The sequence below is a fragment of the Chelmon rostratus genome, chromosome 20, assembly GCF_017976325.1.
Source record: "Chelmon rostratus isolate fCheRos1 chromosome 20, fCheRos1.pri, whole genome shotgun sequence".
NCBI lineage: Eukaryota > Metazoa > Chordata > Actinopteri > Chaetodontiformes > Chaetodontidae > Chelmon > Chelmon rostratus.
Window position 1 is genome coordinate 11,733,670 of NC_055677.1, and position 18,128 is coordinate 11,751,797.

Genomic DNA, 18,128 nt, shown 5'->3' on the forward strand with positions numbered 1-18,128 from the left:
GTGAGTTACTGACTGTTTAAACCATTACCTAGGAGCTATACTGATAAACAGAGACGCAGCAATTCAACAATGAACTCCTCACCAATAGGAAAGAAAACAAAAGAAGAATTCCATTCACTGTATACACTTTAGACATCTCACCTGGAAGCCCTGGATGCGAGCCAGGTAGTCCAGCTGCTGTGCAGGCTGCACCGAGACGCCGCAGGCCAGGGCCGGGTTCTTCCCCTTCATGGGCAGTGAGGCATCGGCTGTGGGCGACTGACCGTTGAGCAGCAGCTCCCTGGCCATGGTGGCGGTTGGGCTGGGTGAGGGGGCTGAGCTACTGTAGTATGGAGGGTGTCCTGGTGGCAGCGGGGCAGAGCAGGGTCCCATGTCTTTGGATGTTATGTAGTTGACAGAGCTGCCACTGCTCCCACCGGGGCCTGGAGCGTTGCCCCCCTGCTTCCTGCTGGCCTCCATCTCCTGGTAGACATCGGGGCTGAGGTGGAGCAGACCCTTCTGGGCTGGAGGGGTCAAGAAAGACGTGAGGGAGGATAGATGGAGGAGGAGGAGATTGAGGTGAGGGGGAGAGAAAAGGAGGAATAAATGGACGGAGATGAGGAGAGGGTGGAGGAGTAGATAGAGGTTGAATGGGCAGAAACGATGTTAAAAGATGGATGAGGTCACAAGGTTTATAAAGGAGCAGAAAGGGACAAAGGTAGGAGATTTGGAGAAAGAAAAGAGAGAAAAAGGGTTATTATGGCTCTCATCATTAACCGTTGAAATGATTTGCGCACACATTCCTCTGTCACTCCACTACCAGACAATACCAGGGTGGGTTCGTGCATGTGTGTGTGCACAAGCGTGTGCGTTGGCTCCCACACTGGCATTCCATCACCAAACGTAGATGACAGTTTCATGTGGTTTGGCACCTCAGAGCACTATCAAAGTGTCTGCTGGGAAACACACACAGCCTCTTTCTCGCTCAACCTCAAACACAAACACACAGACACAAACGGAGCATCTACCAATATCAACAGAGCGGCTATGACTTCATCTGTGATGGGAAACAGTGCTGTCAGCTATCCGGCATCCTGTTTCACTTATAGTGTCAAACGAAGACCCAACAGAATATCGGAAGCAGGTTGAGTCTCAGATCAAGGTTCTTGTGAGAATATTTCAGTGGCTTTGGGAAACGTCCGGAGCAATTTGGATCTGAGAGGCCGAGGCACCTCTGACCAAGTTTTCGGTCCAGATATACTGCGGGTCTATCCAGCTGAGCACAACAGCGCTCCAAGACTGTGTTCCGATCCAGACCGTTTGGATGAATCTCATTCGTTTATGTTGGCTTCCTGCACCCTGACATCACTGTCCCGAAATGGTCGTGACAGGTGGAAGGAGGAAGCGCCGACGGGTTGAGGCTCATTGATTTCGTCACTTTGTGGCTACGGTGAAAGTGAGAGGAAGTAAAATGAGATGCGAAAGAAAAAGAGGCGATGCGAATGAAGGGAGAGACAGGATAAAAGAGAAGGATGAGCTGGGAGCCAGTTCAGATGGAAGAGGAGGTGGGGATGAGTGGATGTGAAAACCATGCAGAGCCTCCGAAGCCCAGCCAAGGTCACCAGAGACAGGAAGACCAGCTGTGTGTGTGTGTGTGTGTGTGTGTGTGTGTGTGTGTGTGTGTATACGTCTGCGTGTGCTTGTTTGTGTGTGTGTACAGACCAACAGCTGGGAGAAAGCGCTGGAGTGAGCGCATGACTGACAGGCCACTTCCTGTTTGAGTTACCATTACCATCACACATAGATACACACATACAAAGACGGACACTTTCGTGCACTTGGTCTAAGGTTTCTGGGAACCTGCAGACAGTATTTCCCATCATGAACAATGAAGGTTGCGTTCCTTTCCAGAGAAGAAGAGAAGCTGAAGGAAACAGCAATGAAATCCAGGACTTATTACTCATACTACAACAAACTGCCCCATGCCAGCAATGACACAACTGCTAGGATTTTTCCCCCCTCCCAATCATGATGACAACTTTAATTTGAATTTACGCAAGTAAAACTCGCAGGCCTGTGCATTCTGAATATATCACAAAAAGTGAAAGGTGTTAGCCAACATGACATCAGCTGTGGACAAAGAATACTGTGGCGGTGGGGGCTGGGAAGGGGCAGCGAATGCAATCCATGTGAGTGTGTGTGATTGTCTGCCGAAGTGTGTGTGGGCGTGCCTGCGAGGATGTTTGCATGTTTGCATGTGATTGAGTGCTCGAAGCTGGTGTCAGCTGATGGCAAGCGAGAGCGTGACGGCGAGAGAAGAGAGCAAGAGTGAGACAAAGGAGGAGAGACAGCGAGAGTGAGTGTGTATGAGTGACGGAGTGTGCTTGTGCGTGAGGATGTTGGGTAGAGATTGTGAAACTGTGTACATGAAGTGGGAGCAAGTTAAATGAGGAGAGAGTAGGGGAGAAGCAGAGTGAGGCTGGGAAGTGGGGAATGAAATAGTAAGGGAGAGTGTGTGTTAGTGTGTGTGTGTGTGTGTGTTTGTGCTGCTGGTTCCAGGCAGTTTTGGAGGGGTCCCACCCAGACTCGGCGTCCGGTGGGCCAGGGGAGCGCTGGAGGGAAGCCAGAGCCAAGCATGAGACTGATCGAAAACAGATAGGGCCGGAGCCCGCCGCTATAAATCACCACGGTGGAGCAAGACCCTCACATAGTTCACACATGCACACAACGCACAGACACACATTCACACACACACAAATATGCACAGCAGGAAATGAAATGTGGCAACTCGAGTGAAAAGCCCTGCTGCAATACCCATGGGAATAGAAGGGAGAAAAATCACTCTCTTCTAACTTCTTTTTCTTCTTCTTTCTTTCTACACTCCCTTCCTGTCTTCTAAGCCACCCTGTTTGGTGCAGGACTGCATCCCACGGCTCACACAGGGCAAAGGACAGAACTCCGATGCACACACATACACAAATACAATGAGTGCTTGTGGGTGCTCGAGGGTGTGTGTGTTGTTTTATGTGGAAGAGCAGGAATGAAAGGACGGAGCCATAACTGAACAGACTGTGACACATTTACCTATTTTCTTCCACTCTGCCTTGCATAATGCAGCAACGCTCGTCGAATACAGCGGGCCAATAACGGCTTTGCAGAGAACAGTTTGCATATTAGCTCGGGTACAACTTTGGTACAACATTTTCTGGATGTTAACATACCACACTTTTATGACCCAAAGATTTTGATAGGATTTATGGGTGTTTTGAGCAATAGCCACCCTGCACTGCATTCTGTAAGTGAATCTTTATTGCGGTTTTTAGTGTTACTGTCAGTCCCACTGTCCTGCACACGATTTAAATGACATACCCATGTGCAAGGGATTTACAAAACGCAAAAAACAAAAGTGAATGGATGCACGCAATTGCCTGTAATGTGGACGACGACATTTAGTCGTGAGTTCAGTAGTACTGTGTTGGGTGATGTTGTTGACAATGTGACGGTATGAATCCTCCCAGCCCACAGTTTGTTTAGGAGGGCTGTAAACAGATCATGGATGTATTATAACAACTGGATACAAGACTCCAAGATGGAGCCCCTTCAATTAAATAAAAACATTTCAGTGTTTATTTTATAATCGCAGCCTATGGGGAGGATGCTTTTTGGGCCACAGGGGTTTCAGCTGCAGTACCGTGGTTGGCCACTGGGCCAAATTAGCTGTATCCAGCTCTCTTCATACGTCACTGATATAGAGACACAAGCACTCTTCTTCTGGTGAATTTTAGACAGCGTAGCTGCTCAAGGTGTGTTTGCTGCCCACAGTGGTTGATGCATGTGTCATTTTGAACTGACCTATAATATTAAAACACACTCGCTGTTATCACAGCTAACTAGTAAGTCGCACAAAAGTGTCTGAAAACCGTCCATGACTGCAATCTTAAGGTTTATAACTTTAATGAGTTTAACGTGCTTTGCTACATCTGTGACCATACCCAATAATGATGTCACAGCGAACTGACACAACCTAGACTAGACTTAGACTTTACACCACTGCAGCAAGGTCAGAAATGAAACCAGCGGAGGTCAGAAAGATTGTCAGCTGGTGTTCACTTGAACGGAATCCCTGTAAAGTTGTATTTAACAGGGAAAAGGAACTTAGTTGTGAAACGGCTCCTGTAATTTAAACACTTGTAAAGTCTGTCAAGAGCTGAATGTAAAAATATCCACAAGAAGCAATTAGCTTTTTATTTGTTTTCTCTAAAAAGCCCAAACTACAATTATCACTGTTTATCACATGAAAGATGTTACGATTCTGATGCCAGAGGGCTCATTTTTACTGAGTATCCTATTATTCTGCAAACAGATTTAGTTATTGCCACTTCTTTCCAATAAACTGCATAGTCAATCAAAACAACGGACAAACCAGAAACATCTTCCATTCAGCAATCACAGACACACACAGAAAACTGAGACCAGCTGTATCTGTTTGAATGAGTTGTAAACGGTGTTTATGCAATAAACATTATTCAGACATTAGCGTCGTGTGAGTGTTGTGCGGTTTGGGCAACTTTAAAGAGATAATTAGCAGATAGTTGAGCCTCATGCTGAGTGTGAGATAAACTATGAGTGGGAATGGCACGGGACCAAAGGCACGCTCCAAGCCAACAATAGAAATAACCACCAAATAAGGAAGACTTCGTTACCCAGGGGGCTCTGCTCCGGAGGTATTGGGCAATTCCTGGAGCTTGGGCTACCATAGAAACCACAACCACCAAACTAGTTTATCCAAGACAACAACCATTTATCTATAAACATAATTTAGATGATATGTCTTTCAGAAAATTGGACTAAATCGCACATATGAGTGCTATGTAAGTTGTGGCAGGGGTTAAGATCTCATCTGGATCCTGTATGTTGAATCTGAAACAGCAACGAGCAAACTCAAAAAGTCGGTGATTAGTCTCACCAATCGGTTTGTACATCTCAACATGAGAAAGCTGAAACATCAGATTCATTCTCCTCTCTACACTGAAGCTGGATACCCAACGTCAGAGCACCGCAGCCCTGCCAAAAGCCTCCATTAGGGCCGAGTGACGACAGCACATTCGGATCTAATAAGGCTATCTGTTTGTTTTCCACTCTGCTGCTCCACAGCTCACAGGATGTTCATTTGTCCCTTAAACTGCTCTTTCTCAAGCTGCTGGCATTCACTTTGCTGGCACAGTGAGACTGCTTGCGGTGCGTCCTTTTTATCAAGCTGGGACATCACAACAAATCAAGCTCAGACTTTACAATGGACGTAAATCTGCTTAAGCAACACCGTGATCGCGCATTCTTTGCATTTTTGCACCTGTAATAAATATTACTCAACTCCCACACTATGTGGAACAAATGGAAAATTAACATTTCTGCCAGACTCTGGAGACCCGGAAACTGAAAATAGAATGTTAAGTCTTGAAATAGCGTTTGACTTTGGTGAGAGGAAAGCTTTTTCATTGTTTTTATTTCGATTACAGACAAGACAGCCAACTTTACAGCAGATACAGCTGATAGAGACCAGCTGTTTCCTACAAAATTGCATCCGTATGTTTTTTAGTAAAGAGTCCTATCCCCCTCTATAAATTAAATGTCCCTTAAGGCCATCACATTCCCACGTAAATTCATACATAAAGCCCGTCTTGAAACTTTTTTGTGTTTGTATACAGTTAAAATGTCCATGAGTAGGGGATTTTTTCCAAATGAGGTGAAGACTGAGGGGGCTGTCTTTTGTATGTCTACATTTGTTTCTTATCTGGTTTCATCTTTGACAGAGACAGATGAACAGAGACCTGTTACGTAAACAGGTTATCATCAGCTTACTGCAGCAAGTGGGGATCTTATACACTGTAGCAGCACTATACCTGCAGCTATATCAGCATTTGTTAGCTATTAAAGGGGTCTGTTAATCTACACTTTGAAATGTCGGTTTTCAATGCAAGACGAAACAAGACAGAGTTTGCACCCACTCTAGAGGATCTATGAAGTTGTACTTAGGCTCAGAGGTGCTTTTAGCTAAATGCTAATTTCGGGATGCTAACATGCGCACAGTGACAATGCAGCTATCTGATGTTTAGCGAGTATAATGTCAACCATTTTTAGTTTTGAGTGTTAGCATGCTAATTGCCAATTAGCACAAACTACAGTTGAGGTTGATGAGATTGTCATCCTGGGGGGACTCCAGGGGAATCCATCAAATAGTTGTTGAGATGTTTGAAATGATGACTGAGTTGCTTCAGAGTTCCAGTATTTTTTCAAGAGCTCCTTATCTTATTTTGTCTACACCTGGTATGTGAAAGAGACACACAGCTAAGTGAGATATATCTCGCTTCGTATATATCCTCATATCATATCATCAAATATCCTGCCCCACCGCTCTGTGTCTCTGTGTGTGCAGGATTATGGGTATGTGTGTGTGCATCTGCGCTCCAGTGTGCCTGTGTGTTAATCCTGAGTGAAAGGCTATGTTTTTTTGCACAGGAAGGCAGTGGGGGGACTCCCCGGAGGGCCTCAGTGTGCCGGCCCTGTAAGCCTGCGTGAATGAGCCCGAATTCGCAGGCTCCCCACGAGGACGCACAGCCGATTAAGCTGACAGTCAGAAGCCCATTGACCAGTCACAGAGATTAAACGCCGGGCCATCTCGGCGGCTAAAACCACCTGCGGGATGGAGGGAGCGATGGAGAGCCGGAGAGGAGAAGGAGAAGGAAATGGAGAGAGACACAGGGAGACGTGCCGATACTCACTGTTACTCGTCGCTTCGGTAAATGACGCCTTTTGTCCATTCCAGCCTTTGTTGTCCATCTGTAGTGATGCGGAAAGGAGAGAAGGGGGAGGTAAGAGAGATGTAGATTCTTGAACAGACAGCTTCTTCACGCATGTCAGACGAGTTCCTTCCTACTGTTTGGGCCACAAAGAGACGAGTGCTCACAGGAGGGGATGCTTAAGGCCAGCTACTTAATTAGGGGGTTGTCAGTGTTTGGTAACTAAAAAAGGCCCCTATTCAGTGTGTTACTTCTGCTGTGGTATGCGTGTCTGCCTGCACAAACACACACAGCCACAAACACGCATGTGTGAAACTCAAAAACAAATCATTTCTGATGTGTGTGACACGGCTGTAAACAAATGTGGGGTGCATTTGTTTTAACCCCCCCCCAAGTCTCTTCACACTTTTGCACGGATCACCCACAATCCCACGGTGGGAATGTAGTCCAACAGAGCTCCCAACAGAAGGGGAGGCAGTGGAGGAAGAAAGGGATCTAAAGAGAGACAACCTGTCCAACAAAACAGGAACTCGCCAAACACTGTTTACTCATTCCATAGAGCTCGGGGTTGTCTGAGGATCTAGTGAGAAGTAGGCCGTCCCGATAATTCTTATAGAGATGTTTTCAGAGTTGTCAAGCCAATGTACAGCCATGAATCAGCCACTAACTCCATTCTAAATATTCTGCCTTGAGTGTAACCAGAAAGGTCCTCTCTTGCCAGGAATTAGCTTAAACAGTGAGACTGCTTATATCCAGTGTAGCAGACTCTCATTAATCTGAAACCTCAGACATCAAAACATGCTAGTTTACAGGACTAACAAATAAAGCATGCAATGATGCGAAAAGATATTCCATAACTCGTGCGCAACGTTTGACATTTCCTTGTCAACACATGCGACTGGAGCGTTTTCAGTGTGCAGAACGTTCAGCACTTTCAAGGAGTGACATGCTGAAGCTTTGGAAACTTGTCAGCTACATAACTACATAGAAGAGCCTGGCTGTTCTGAGCGAGGATGAAGGCAAAGGGAACTATTGACTGCAAACTGGGTTGTGGCGTCCTTGGAGAAAACGTGTCAACTTCACAGTCATTCTGATAAGAGCAATGTGTCATCCTTTAGTTATATGGTATGGCTGATTGAATAAGATGTATGCAGCAGCACACATCTATCTAATGAGCTGTCCAGGGAGCGATGAATATTCTACAGAAAGCCCAGTTATGTAACATCATCTCTATCTGAATCTGCTCCCCTGAGCTTAAAAACCAATGAGGTGAATAAAGATGATGGAGATCAATGGTTGCTTGCGAAACACGTTTGGTTCAGAGGAGCTGAACAGGTTGCGTAACAGGTCAGCAGCACTGGAACTCGTGCTGAATCTGAGAATCGACTGAGTGTCAGTGTTGCACAGATCAGACAGTGTATAGACCAAATCGGAGCAGAGGATTTCTTTATGCAATCCTTCATCATACAGCTGCACAGGTAACCTGCTGCCCTGCTGCTGCTTTGGCTGGAACACCAATCGCAAGGTGTCCTATATACACCTCAGTGTACATTTGTAGAAACAGTCATTTGCAAAATAAATTACAGTGACCTACTTTCTTTATGTTCCCTTTATAATTGCAGGTATGCATCGACTGTGTGCGACAGTCATATATAGATCTTCACCACTTGTTTTTAGTGTAATTCGTAAATCTCATTTGGGAAATATGCATAAATTAAGGTTAAAATCCTAAATATGAGTGGCGGTTAATTTTATTATTAAATAAGCTGCTGGTTATGTCCTTGATTTATTTCATTATTAGTTTGGTATAGAAAACGTCAGAATATAGTGAAAAATGTCCATCACACAAAATTAGAAATTAATGGATTCATGTGTATTGTATAAGAGTGGAGTTTTCCAGTTAAGTGTTTCTAATACTTTTCATCATGTACAATATTTGAATGTTTCCTTTCCTGCAATTGAATTGAATTGTTGATTGCTTTGTGATGTTTATCAGCCTGGGTGGGCTGGATGGTGAACCACACCTGTCATCACAGGGCCTATCAGTTGGTATACTGTATATGAGTGCGGTATCCGTTTTTAAACATTCTGACCTGGATCCGGGATCGAAAAGCTGTCCATCTAAACCGGCTAGTCTTTTGGAGTCAGTGTGCTGGCTTCCAGCAGCCTCGCACCTCTACGTGTACGATGTACGCATAACAACGCTCCTTTGTAAAATGATGATGAAATTAATCATAAGCTTAAGCCCTGTGATCAATCAAGCTCCTCTTCCTCAGTAGAGCACTGGCAGCATATTGCACATACACTACCTACACTAACACTAATCAGGCACCACAATAAATGAACAGACTAGCAGACATGTATATAAACTGGCTATAAAATATACACAAGTTAGTGTAAGCAAGAGAAGTAGAGTTGTTACCTCGGTGGGGTTCTGAGGGACTGTGGAGGCCTTGTATCCCAGCTGCAGAAGCATCGCCTCGGCTGCGTTCCGCTTGGCCACCTTCTTGTTGGGTCCTGTTCCCGTGGCAACCTCGTTATTCACCTTCACCTGCACATGCACAGACGTAAACACACGGGGATACACAGGCGTGAGATAAAGACAACCAGAGTAACAGCATTTTAAGATTCACATTTGAATGTTAAGGCTGTGCAGATGAATCACTGAACAGCTTGTTTAAAACGATATTAAAAGCACTTTTCTCATGACTTCCTGCTTCCCGTCCACTTCCAGCCGAGAGCACTTTGGGCCGAGTCAACCGTGCAATTTACATCGCAACAAAAAGCCTCCAAGTGAAGTGTTTGTTTTTCAGTGATCCCAAAACATTAAATCTGTCTACACAGAATGTAAGCAGATATTTCCAAGAGAATATCAGACGTCGTTATGTTATGCAAACAGACAATTACACTCCACAAATAACATTCTGGGAGCCAAAGCCTGTGAACAGCGAGGACTCGGTGCACTTACTCAAAGTGGGCTGACATGCTCACTAAGTGCTCGTCTGAGTGTATCAAGTAAGCCACAACATACAAGGAGAAGGAAAGCCTCAATAAATTACCAAATTGCTAAAATAAACACAATCAGTCTGTCATAAAAAAAAAAGATGATCAGCCACTCAAAGGCATTTGACACGTGGTGGAGCCTTTTTCTGCAGCTAGTGATGGATTCAGGAAAGAAAAAAAAAGATGAGAAAACAGAGACTCATTTGAGCCCTGCTGCTTACCAAGGGAAACAATGCGGAAATTTTAGAAGAGTGAGTGGACTGCACAAAAGGAACACACACACACACACAATCACAGGGCCTAATGTGTGTATCAAAGAGGCATGGAGAATAGGTTTGAGGCTGAATTACTGCCTGATGCTAAGAGAAGCTCTGTTCTTCCTATGAAAGAGGAGGATTAAGGAAGGAGAGACAAAGAGCGAGAGTTTGACTGAGAGGGACGGACACAGAAAGACGAGCAGGAAGAGTAAGACAAGAGAAACGCAGTTAAAGCGCTGCACATAAATTCAAATGGTCTGCGCCAGCTTTGCGAGTTGTTTGTCTCATGCGAAGAAACAAACGAGCTAACCAAAGTCTTCACGTCGCCACTTACGATCCTGATTCCAAAAAAAGCTGGGACACTGTGTGAAAAAGTAAATTAAAAACACAACGCCATCGTTTGCGAACTAACTGGGTTCATTAAGTGTTCCTGAGCCCATGTAGTGATATCCTTATTACGTTAGCCGGGGAAGCTTCACTCTTCCACACGCAATGTCACGTCACTCGTGTGAGCACATCTAGCCAGAATGACAGCAGCTGAACTGTTGCCGTTATTTTTTCCAGTTTAAATTCAGTAAGGCAAAAATTAAGAAAGTGTTAAATAACAATTTTTTGACAACAACTGGTGGATCGTGCTACTTTGAGGCGATGATAAGTTTGAATATATATTTAATAATAGGGTCGATTTGGAAACTGCTGACTTTGTTGCATCTTGTGTGGCCTCGGCTACTGTTTCATGCTCTCTCTTGCGCTCTCTGCGGTCTGCTGATATGTTTTGACTCTTAAACTGTTGTGGTCTAGGTAACGTTAGACTAACGTGCCGTTTTAGTACAACTCAGGAAAATGTGCTGTGTTTTTTGGGTGTTCTGCGCGTCAGGTCTGCCTCTGCAAACCCTGGTCGTAACGTTATATTGGTGTCATCGGCGAATATATCTTCTGTATTTTCACTTGGATCCACCTGTTGTGCTCTGTTAACCATCTCTCTCTCTCTGCCCTCTGTCTGTGTGTGCGTGAGACACGTAATGTACAATGCGTAGTATTGTACCGACCAAGTCTGTCGCTCTCTATAATTCTGCATGTGAAAAAAGGAGTCAGTGCAATCATCTCACCTGTAGTAGCTTGATGTGTGTTAAGCGTCAGCATGAATTCATGAATTTTATCAATACTAATGTGACAGCAGTGGAGATTTCATTCATTTACTGTTTCGTCTGGATGAAAAATGAATGAGTTAGATTTTAGTGGCAGGGATTTTCTTTCAGCGTGTCCTGCAAATGTTGATAACGTCGGTCGGTAACCACATCTTTTCATTTTGACATTTTCAATACATAAAACGATCGCACATTTTGCTTATCATGTGTGCAGTGTCTCTTTGCCCTACATTTAGTCAAGTCAAGGGTGTGATCAAACCATGTCAAACCAACTGGGAGAGTCAGTAGCACCAGTGCAACCAGTGGAAAAGTTAATCTGGAGACCTGTTGTTGGAAGCATGTTGCTGGCATCAAATCAGAATAAGCAAATATTTCCAAAAATCAATGAAGCTGATGAGGTCAAACATTACATATATCATCTGCAATACGGCAGCTTTAACTTGTAAGTCTGTAAAAGTTATGGAGATAAAGTAGCGACAGGCAGTGCCAGCTTCTATTTAAACTAGATCTAATGCAATGTAGACCAAGAGTAGTGTGTCAGTGGTTAAGATCTGATCTTAACCACAATGAACTAACTAACACAATTTCATAACTTGTTTTCCTGTTGACGAGTAACAATGTGGCTTTTATATTCAAGACCTCAAATACGTCTAGCAACAACTGACATCAACAACATCCCTTCTCCATACAAAGTCCCCGCTCTATTTACTGGATTAGTGATAAACAGAAAAACATCCACTTAACTAAGGGGTAAAGGTTGTTGCTGCAGCAATACTGTGACATTTCGTTCTGTTAATGAGTGCCTTACTACACAGAGCACATTCTAATATCTTTCTGTAGTACAGAAGACAGTCTGTGCGTGCTCTTTACTAGCAACAATAACTTGAAATGGCAATTTAATGGTATAAAACAGCTGGCTGCTCCACCGAGGAAAACAGGGCCGTAAACATGGATGTTCATCTATTTTGAGCTTTATATGCGTGCTATAAAAATAATGAATATCAAATAGAACTTTTTAAGAGCGAACAGGGAGGATGAGACACAGAGAGGGTGAGACAGGAGAAAGAGGAAAATAGAGAAAGGGGGTGTGAGAGGGAGGTCCAAGACTCTAATAGTGCACAGTAGAGAATTTCCACTTGAATTAGAAATCATCTACTACATGCACAACTGTACTGCAGCTAAATTCACTTGCCAAGCTTTACTATGTGTTGCAAAGCAAGCAGACTTCTGACTGGAAAAATAAACCTTGCTGCTTGAACACAAAGCATTAACACTGTAAGTCATCTGAACATTTAGCCCTCAGTGTCAGGACTGAGGGCTAATTTGCTGCTAAAGATCCTTGCTGAAACCAATTCTGTCATTGTCCAGCGTGCAGCTTGTAAGGAAAATGTCTACAGGAAGAGACGACATACACTGGAAAACAAAGGGCAGGCCAGTTTTTTTGGAACTCATAAGAAAGCTCAGTCCAGAAATGAAATATTTTTGGGCTAATGCATTAACATGCTCTTAAGCCTTAATTGCTTCAGGCCCTGTCCTACAACAACATGGGGTTTGCTGGCTGTATGTAGGATTGGACTGGGACTACGCACACTGAAACAGGAAACCAGACAACAGTCCCCGGAGAAAACCAAGAAACTAGTGTTCCAGTGAAAAGATGTTTTATAATGCTGCTGCTTGCTGCCTTTGGCCAGACAGAGAAGGTTTCTTCTTGTTCTGCCATTTGCTTTCGCTTCCCCTTCTTGATCAGTCACTGTCGGTGACTGTAGGTCTCTCACTCTTGTCAATACAGTGATTCTGTGATGGCCAAAAGGCTGGTGACCTACACTCAATTCGGCACCTGAACGCATCCTGTGTCATCACAGACAGCACGCTGCTGCTCACGCTGTGCAGACAAGGTGTAAAATTCAGCATGTGATAGTCAAGCTCCTCTTCTTCCTGTGCACACATAACCCCCATCTGTTCACTACTTCTACAACTTAATAGCTAGCTAAAACTAACAAAATCTCTTATAAGGAAGCTTGTGTCAGAAGCACACCTGAAATACGAAATGTGACAATGGTGAGAAAACGAAGAGAATATGTAACAAAACCATTGTTTACCTGCATGATGAACTCCCGGCGTCGGGGCATCCCCCTTTCAGAGAGCAGCAGGTACTCTGGCTCCTTCTCCTTCTTGGCCTGCTGGATCTGGGCCAGACGGCTGATCGGGTTCATGCCCTGGCCATAGTCTGGTCCTGTCTGGGAGGAAAAGAGGAAAAGCACGATGGTTAACTCTAGGGGTGTGACGGTACACAAAATTCACGCTTCAGCATGTATCTTGGTTTTATGGTCACAGTTCGGTGTGTTTTCGGTACAGTCGAGGAAACAAAAACATGGAAAAAAAAAAACGTCTTTTCATTTTGGTCTTTTGACTCTGGTGGTTACTTGTCCATAATTCTTACTGCAACAGTTTCGGTGCTCATGTCCTCACATTGTCAATAAGAAAATTAAATTTAAAAAAAAATCATGACACTAATGTCACTAATGAATGCAATGAAAATTTCATTGACATGCTCAATGACAATAAAGACTCTTGAATTTTGAATCTTGAATCTAATGCGCCATTGTAAGACTCTGACCTTATACTTCCTGAACAACTGCAGCTCATTTACACAGAAAGCACAACTGACTGGCTGCACACGTGAAGGCTCATTGTAGTAAAAAGCCTGACTACTTTAACCATAAGCTTAAATCGCGTGTTCTTTACACGGAGGATGGTCACATTAGACATGTCCAACTAGCCGCCTAGATGATTAAACGGTGCTATCCTAGCAAGTCAGCATCGGATACACTAGTCTGTTAAAGTTATTCTTATTTTATTAATGTAGGTTGCACATTTCAGTTACAGGATAATATGTTCATAATGCATGGCAGGGCTTGTGTTACATGGTAATTACTGTTATTTTACTGGGAAAAATCGCACACTGAACCGAACGTCCTGAACTGAACGGTTCGGGACAAATACATGTACCACCATGGCCCTGGTCAATTCCAGTTTTCGCATTAACTGATGGTGGAGTAGGCGTTTGTGTGTATTTTTCAAACATTTTGTCAGTGTCAGTAGCTCTAGTGCTATTATGCTGTGCATTTCCAGTGTTAACTTTTACCCATTTTGCAGTCAAGTAATTAAAATGGTGTCAATGAATAATTTCGCCATGCTAAATGTATTATGACTGGCCAGTAGCAACACCTCTGAGATGACATTGAGATGCCTTGAGTGTGTCAGAAAATGTTCAGCATAATGTGAGTATTTGAATTCAATGCCTGTACGCCCACACCCCTGCTTCTCCTGGTCCAAATCCTGGCTGCTATACCTTGAGGATGGTCTTGGTGCGTTTCTTGTAGTGCGTCTTGGGTTTCTCCACAGCGGGGATGAAGGGCAGCTTCTTCAGGTCCTGCAGGATGGACAGAGCAGCACGCTTCTTGGACAGTTTCTTGCTGTTGCCCTCGCCCTCAGCAGAAAACTCCCCTACGGTGACGCGGGTCAGGAAGCATTTCATGTGTGGGGGGCCGCTCTCCTTCAACACCTGGGGGAGCATACAGGACGGACAGGTTGGAAAAGAGGACCTTATGTAGATGAAACCTCCAGTTAAGCTCGTCTTTTACAGGACAAAATACAGACTGAAAAAAAAACTGAATGAATGTGAATGTTTTTGTCGTGCATCATATGTGTGAGGGAGTGTGTGCAGCGCGCTCTGCAAGCAGCTACACCAGGTGGTCCAAAACATCTGTTCTCGATGGCCACAGCACTACCCACCCATATGCGTGTGTTACTCATATACAGCAGAACACACACACACACACGCACACACACACACACGCACTGACGCACAAACACACATACGAAGAGGAACATGTTCCTAGATGACAGTCTCTAGTGTTGAGGGCTCAGTTTCCTTCCTCTAGCCTCTGGTCACCTGGGAGACCTAAAACAAACACCGGCTGGCGTTAGGTCATGCTTCTGCAATCACATCTACTTCCTGTGAAGTCCAAGAACAGTGTCTGAGTGTGTGTACGTGTGTGTGTGTGTGTGTGTGTGTAGCAGGTGTGGTTCTCCTCAACCTTATTTAGGAAAACACACTGGAGGAAGAATTAGGTTTCACACACTTACTGAGTCCAACAGTACATGTTTGGCTAATGTGGACGCCTTTTTCGATTCACAGCTCACTGACTTCCTCCCTCGCTCTCCCTCTAGCTGTAGCTGCTGACTGTAGACGTTTCTTTAGACTCTCTCAAGCCGCCTCCCCTCTGTCTCTCTCCCTCTCTCTCTCCTGCTCTCCTTTATTTGAGCTCAATTTGTGGTGCAGACAGCACAAATTGTAGCAATCAGATGCAATCTAGAAACAGTTAATTTGAACCCAGTGACCGATAAAACAGATTAAACCGATAAGCGGAACCTTGAGCATTCCTCAAATACTTCGCACATCAACACAGACTAATACCAGTCCTTGAGGAGAACAAAGGATAATGTGTGCACAGCCCTCCTTCCCCACCACATAACTACACCCAGACAAACTTGTGTTTTGTTCAACATGCTAAAATGACATCACGAGCTAGTGCATGGAAACCAAGAAAGAAACAAAGAAAGATAAGGCCCAATTGATTATTGAATGTTCAGAAACAGATAAAACAGACTAAAAACCATAAAACTATGCCTACGCATAACTCCTAAGACATAGACAAAACACTCACTGTACAATGTAGTTTAAATCATTCATTTGCTGTGAAATTGCATGTCAACTTCAACACATACAGGCTAAAAAAAGGGTTATATTTAGGTTTAAATAACTGCAGGAAACTCGTGTTAACATGGCTGACACTGGCCTCGTGTTTGCTGTCAATGTACCTGTTAGCCTGTCAGCAGTCCTGCACAATGACTTTAAGTATATGTAAGGATGTGTGTTGCAGGGAAGCCTTGGAGCACTTGCTGTCCAAGCTCACAGCCAAACTCACTCCCACCCAGGGGATCTGCTCTGGTCTTGCTCATCACCACTAAAAGGAAATGCAACATGGCAGCTTCTTGTACATTACAACATTCAATGGGACTTGATGCTTCGCACTTCTGAACTTTTTCTACCGTGTTGACGGTGACACTGCGAGTAACCGGCCACTGGTCAGCTGAGATTATGTCACTTGGAGAAAATAAATTTGAGCTACAGAATGTAGATGTAATTGGTGTATCTGATGCCGCTGTAGTGAAGGACGGGATGAGCAGGACAGGAAGTCTTCACAGCTCAGAACTCCGCTCTGACTGACTGACTACTCACTTAATTGCTTGTTCAAGCGATGCAAGGCCTTTCTAAACATGTGTAACTATTCATTTTTGTGGTTGAGCAAGACGGTCAGCTGACCAAGAAATAAACACACTCATGGTGGTTGAAAACAACGTTCCTGGTTTGATTCAGACCAGGAATCTCTGTTATACGTCATTGTTTGTCAGGCAAGAAGACTTTTTTGGAGGGGGGTTTTAGGACTTTTTTTGGTATTTTTTGCCTTTGTTGGACAGCTTTAAAGTGAAGAGGCAGAGAGGAAATAGAGGAGAGAGAGGGATATGACATGCAACAAATTGGCAACGTTGCAGCCATGCACCACAACCATCCGGCTACCAAGATGCTCATTCACTTTGGTTTCTGTATGGGTTAAATAAACTAGATATAATGTGTTAATAAGGGACCATTAAAGGCACTGGGAGGGATTTTGTTATCTTTGGACATAGTCAAGCTGGCTATTTGTCTCTGTTTCCAATATGTGTGCTTAGCTAAGCTAAGCTAATCAGCCACTGGCTACTGCTCCATATACCAAACAAATAATGAGGGTGGCATCAACCTTCTCCTCCAACTCTGGACAAGACAGCAAAAATGCAAATTATCTTAAGAGCTCAAACCTGTAAAAATATGTGTAGCATATGCTGTGCTGTGGACCACATTCCACAAGGATTATAATCTAAAAAAACTTATTTCATAAAGCGACAATAAAGTTTTGTTAATAGTGAAAAAACCCTAATGAATCCTCATATTCTATGATCTATCCCAACATAGTTTCCTGGTGTTATTTAGAAATAATGGTTGTTTCCTTTGCAGAGCTAACCGTTCAAGCAGGCCTGCTACTGGTCTTTGGTTTTAACTAACTTAAGTTGTCTGCTTTCCTTTCTGCTTATTCAAAGCATTCTGGGAATTTGCCAGAATACAGGAGAACATGTGATGGACTGAATGTGACGAAGTGTCGCGGTGATAAGGTTCACTTGTGCTGTCTTAAGTGAAAACATGCAGTGACTGACAGCAACCAAAAAAAAAAATCAAACGTGGCCTGTAAAGGTATATATGGTACAGTCGACAAAAAGTATGAGACAAAGTGTGTATCTGTGCACACATGTCACACACTCTTGGCCCAGGATGGCGGCAGACGAGCTGCAGTCAGTCTCCTGGCAGACGACACGGGATCTGCGCCACACCGATGGGATTTCAGCACTTCCATTCATTTACACGCACAACCACACACACATACATGCAAACAAACACACAAACACACCCGTCTAGCACCTAATGACAAGGATCAGGTTGTACACAGGAAACACTTGGTAATTCAATGTTGATTTTTTTTCTCTCCCCCCAATCCCCTTCTCCTCTTGTCTCTTCATCTCTTCCTTTCTCTAACATGGGAGGCCTCCTCTTCGGCTTCTCATAGAGACATTAATACCCTGAGCAGTCTGAGGATCTGTGCATGCGAGACCTCAGGTACTCTGAGGAGGAGGCTATGGGAGCAGGGTAGGACAATGGTGGGGACTGGTAGAGGGAAGAAAGGCTCTTTTGTGACGAGCAGTGGATGGACAAGCCCTGAGGGAAGCTGCTTCTTGTAAGATGGGTGGTTCTTGGCCCGGACCCTCTTCTCTTGTGTCCTCCTTGGAAG

At 44.2% G+C, this 18,128-nt stretch overlaps 1 protein-coding gene across 1 annotated transcript in view; it reads right to left on the reverse strand.

Moving 5' to 3' along the window:
- The window catches only part of stau2 (staufen double-stranded RNA binding protein 2), an 86,110-nt gene that overhangs the window by 39,868 nt on the left and 28,114 nt on the right, over window positions 1–18,128 (reverse strand). The window contains exons 8-12 of the mRNA XM_041961332.1: window positions 14,537–14,749; window positions 13,284–13,421; window positions 9,199–9,327; window positions 6,759–6,816; window positions 142–503 (exon numbers count right to left, since the gene is read on the reverse strand). Of these exons, the coding sequence (XP_041817266.1) occupies window positions 142–503; window positions 6,759–6,816; window positions 9,199–9,327; window positions 13,284–13,421; window positions 14,537–14,749 (900 nt within the window). The remainder of the gene's footprint in view (window positions 1–141; window positions 504–6,758; window positions 6,817–9,198; window positions 9,328–13,283; window positions 13,422–14,536; window positions 14,750–18,128) is intronic.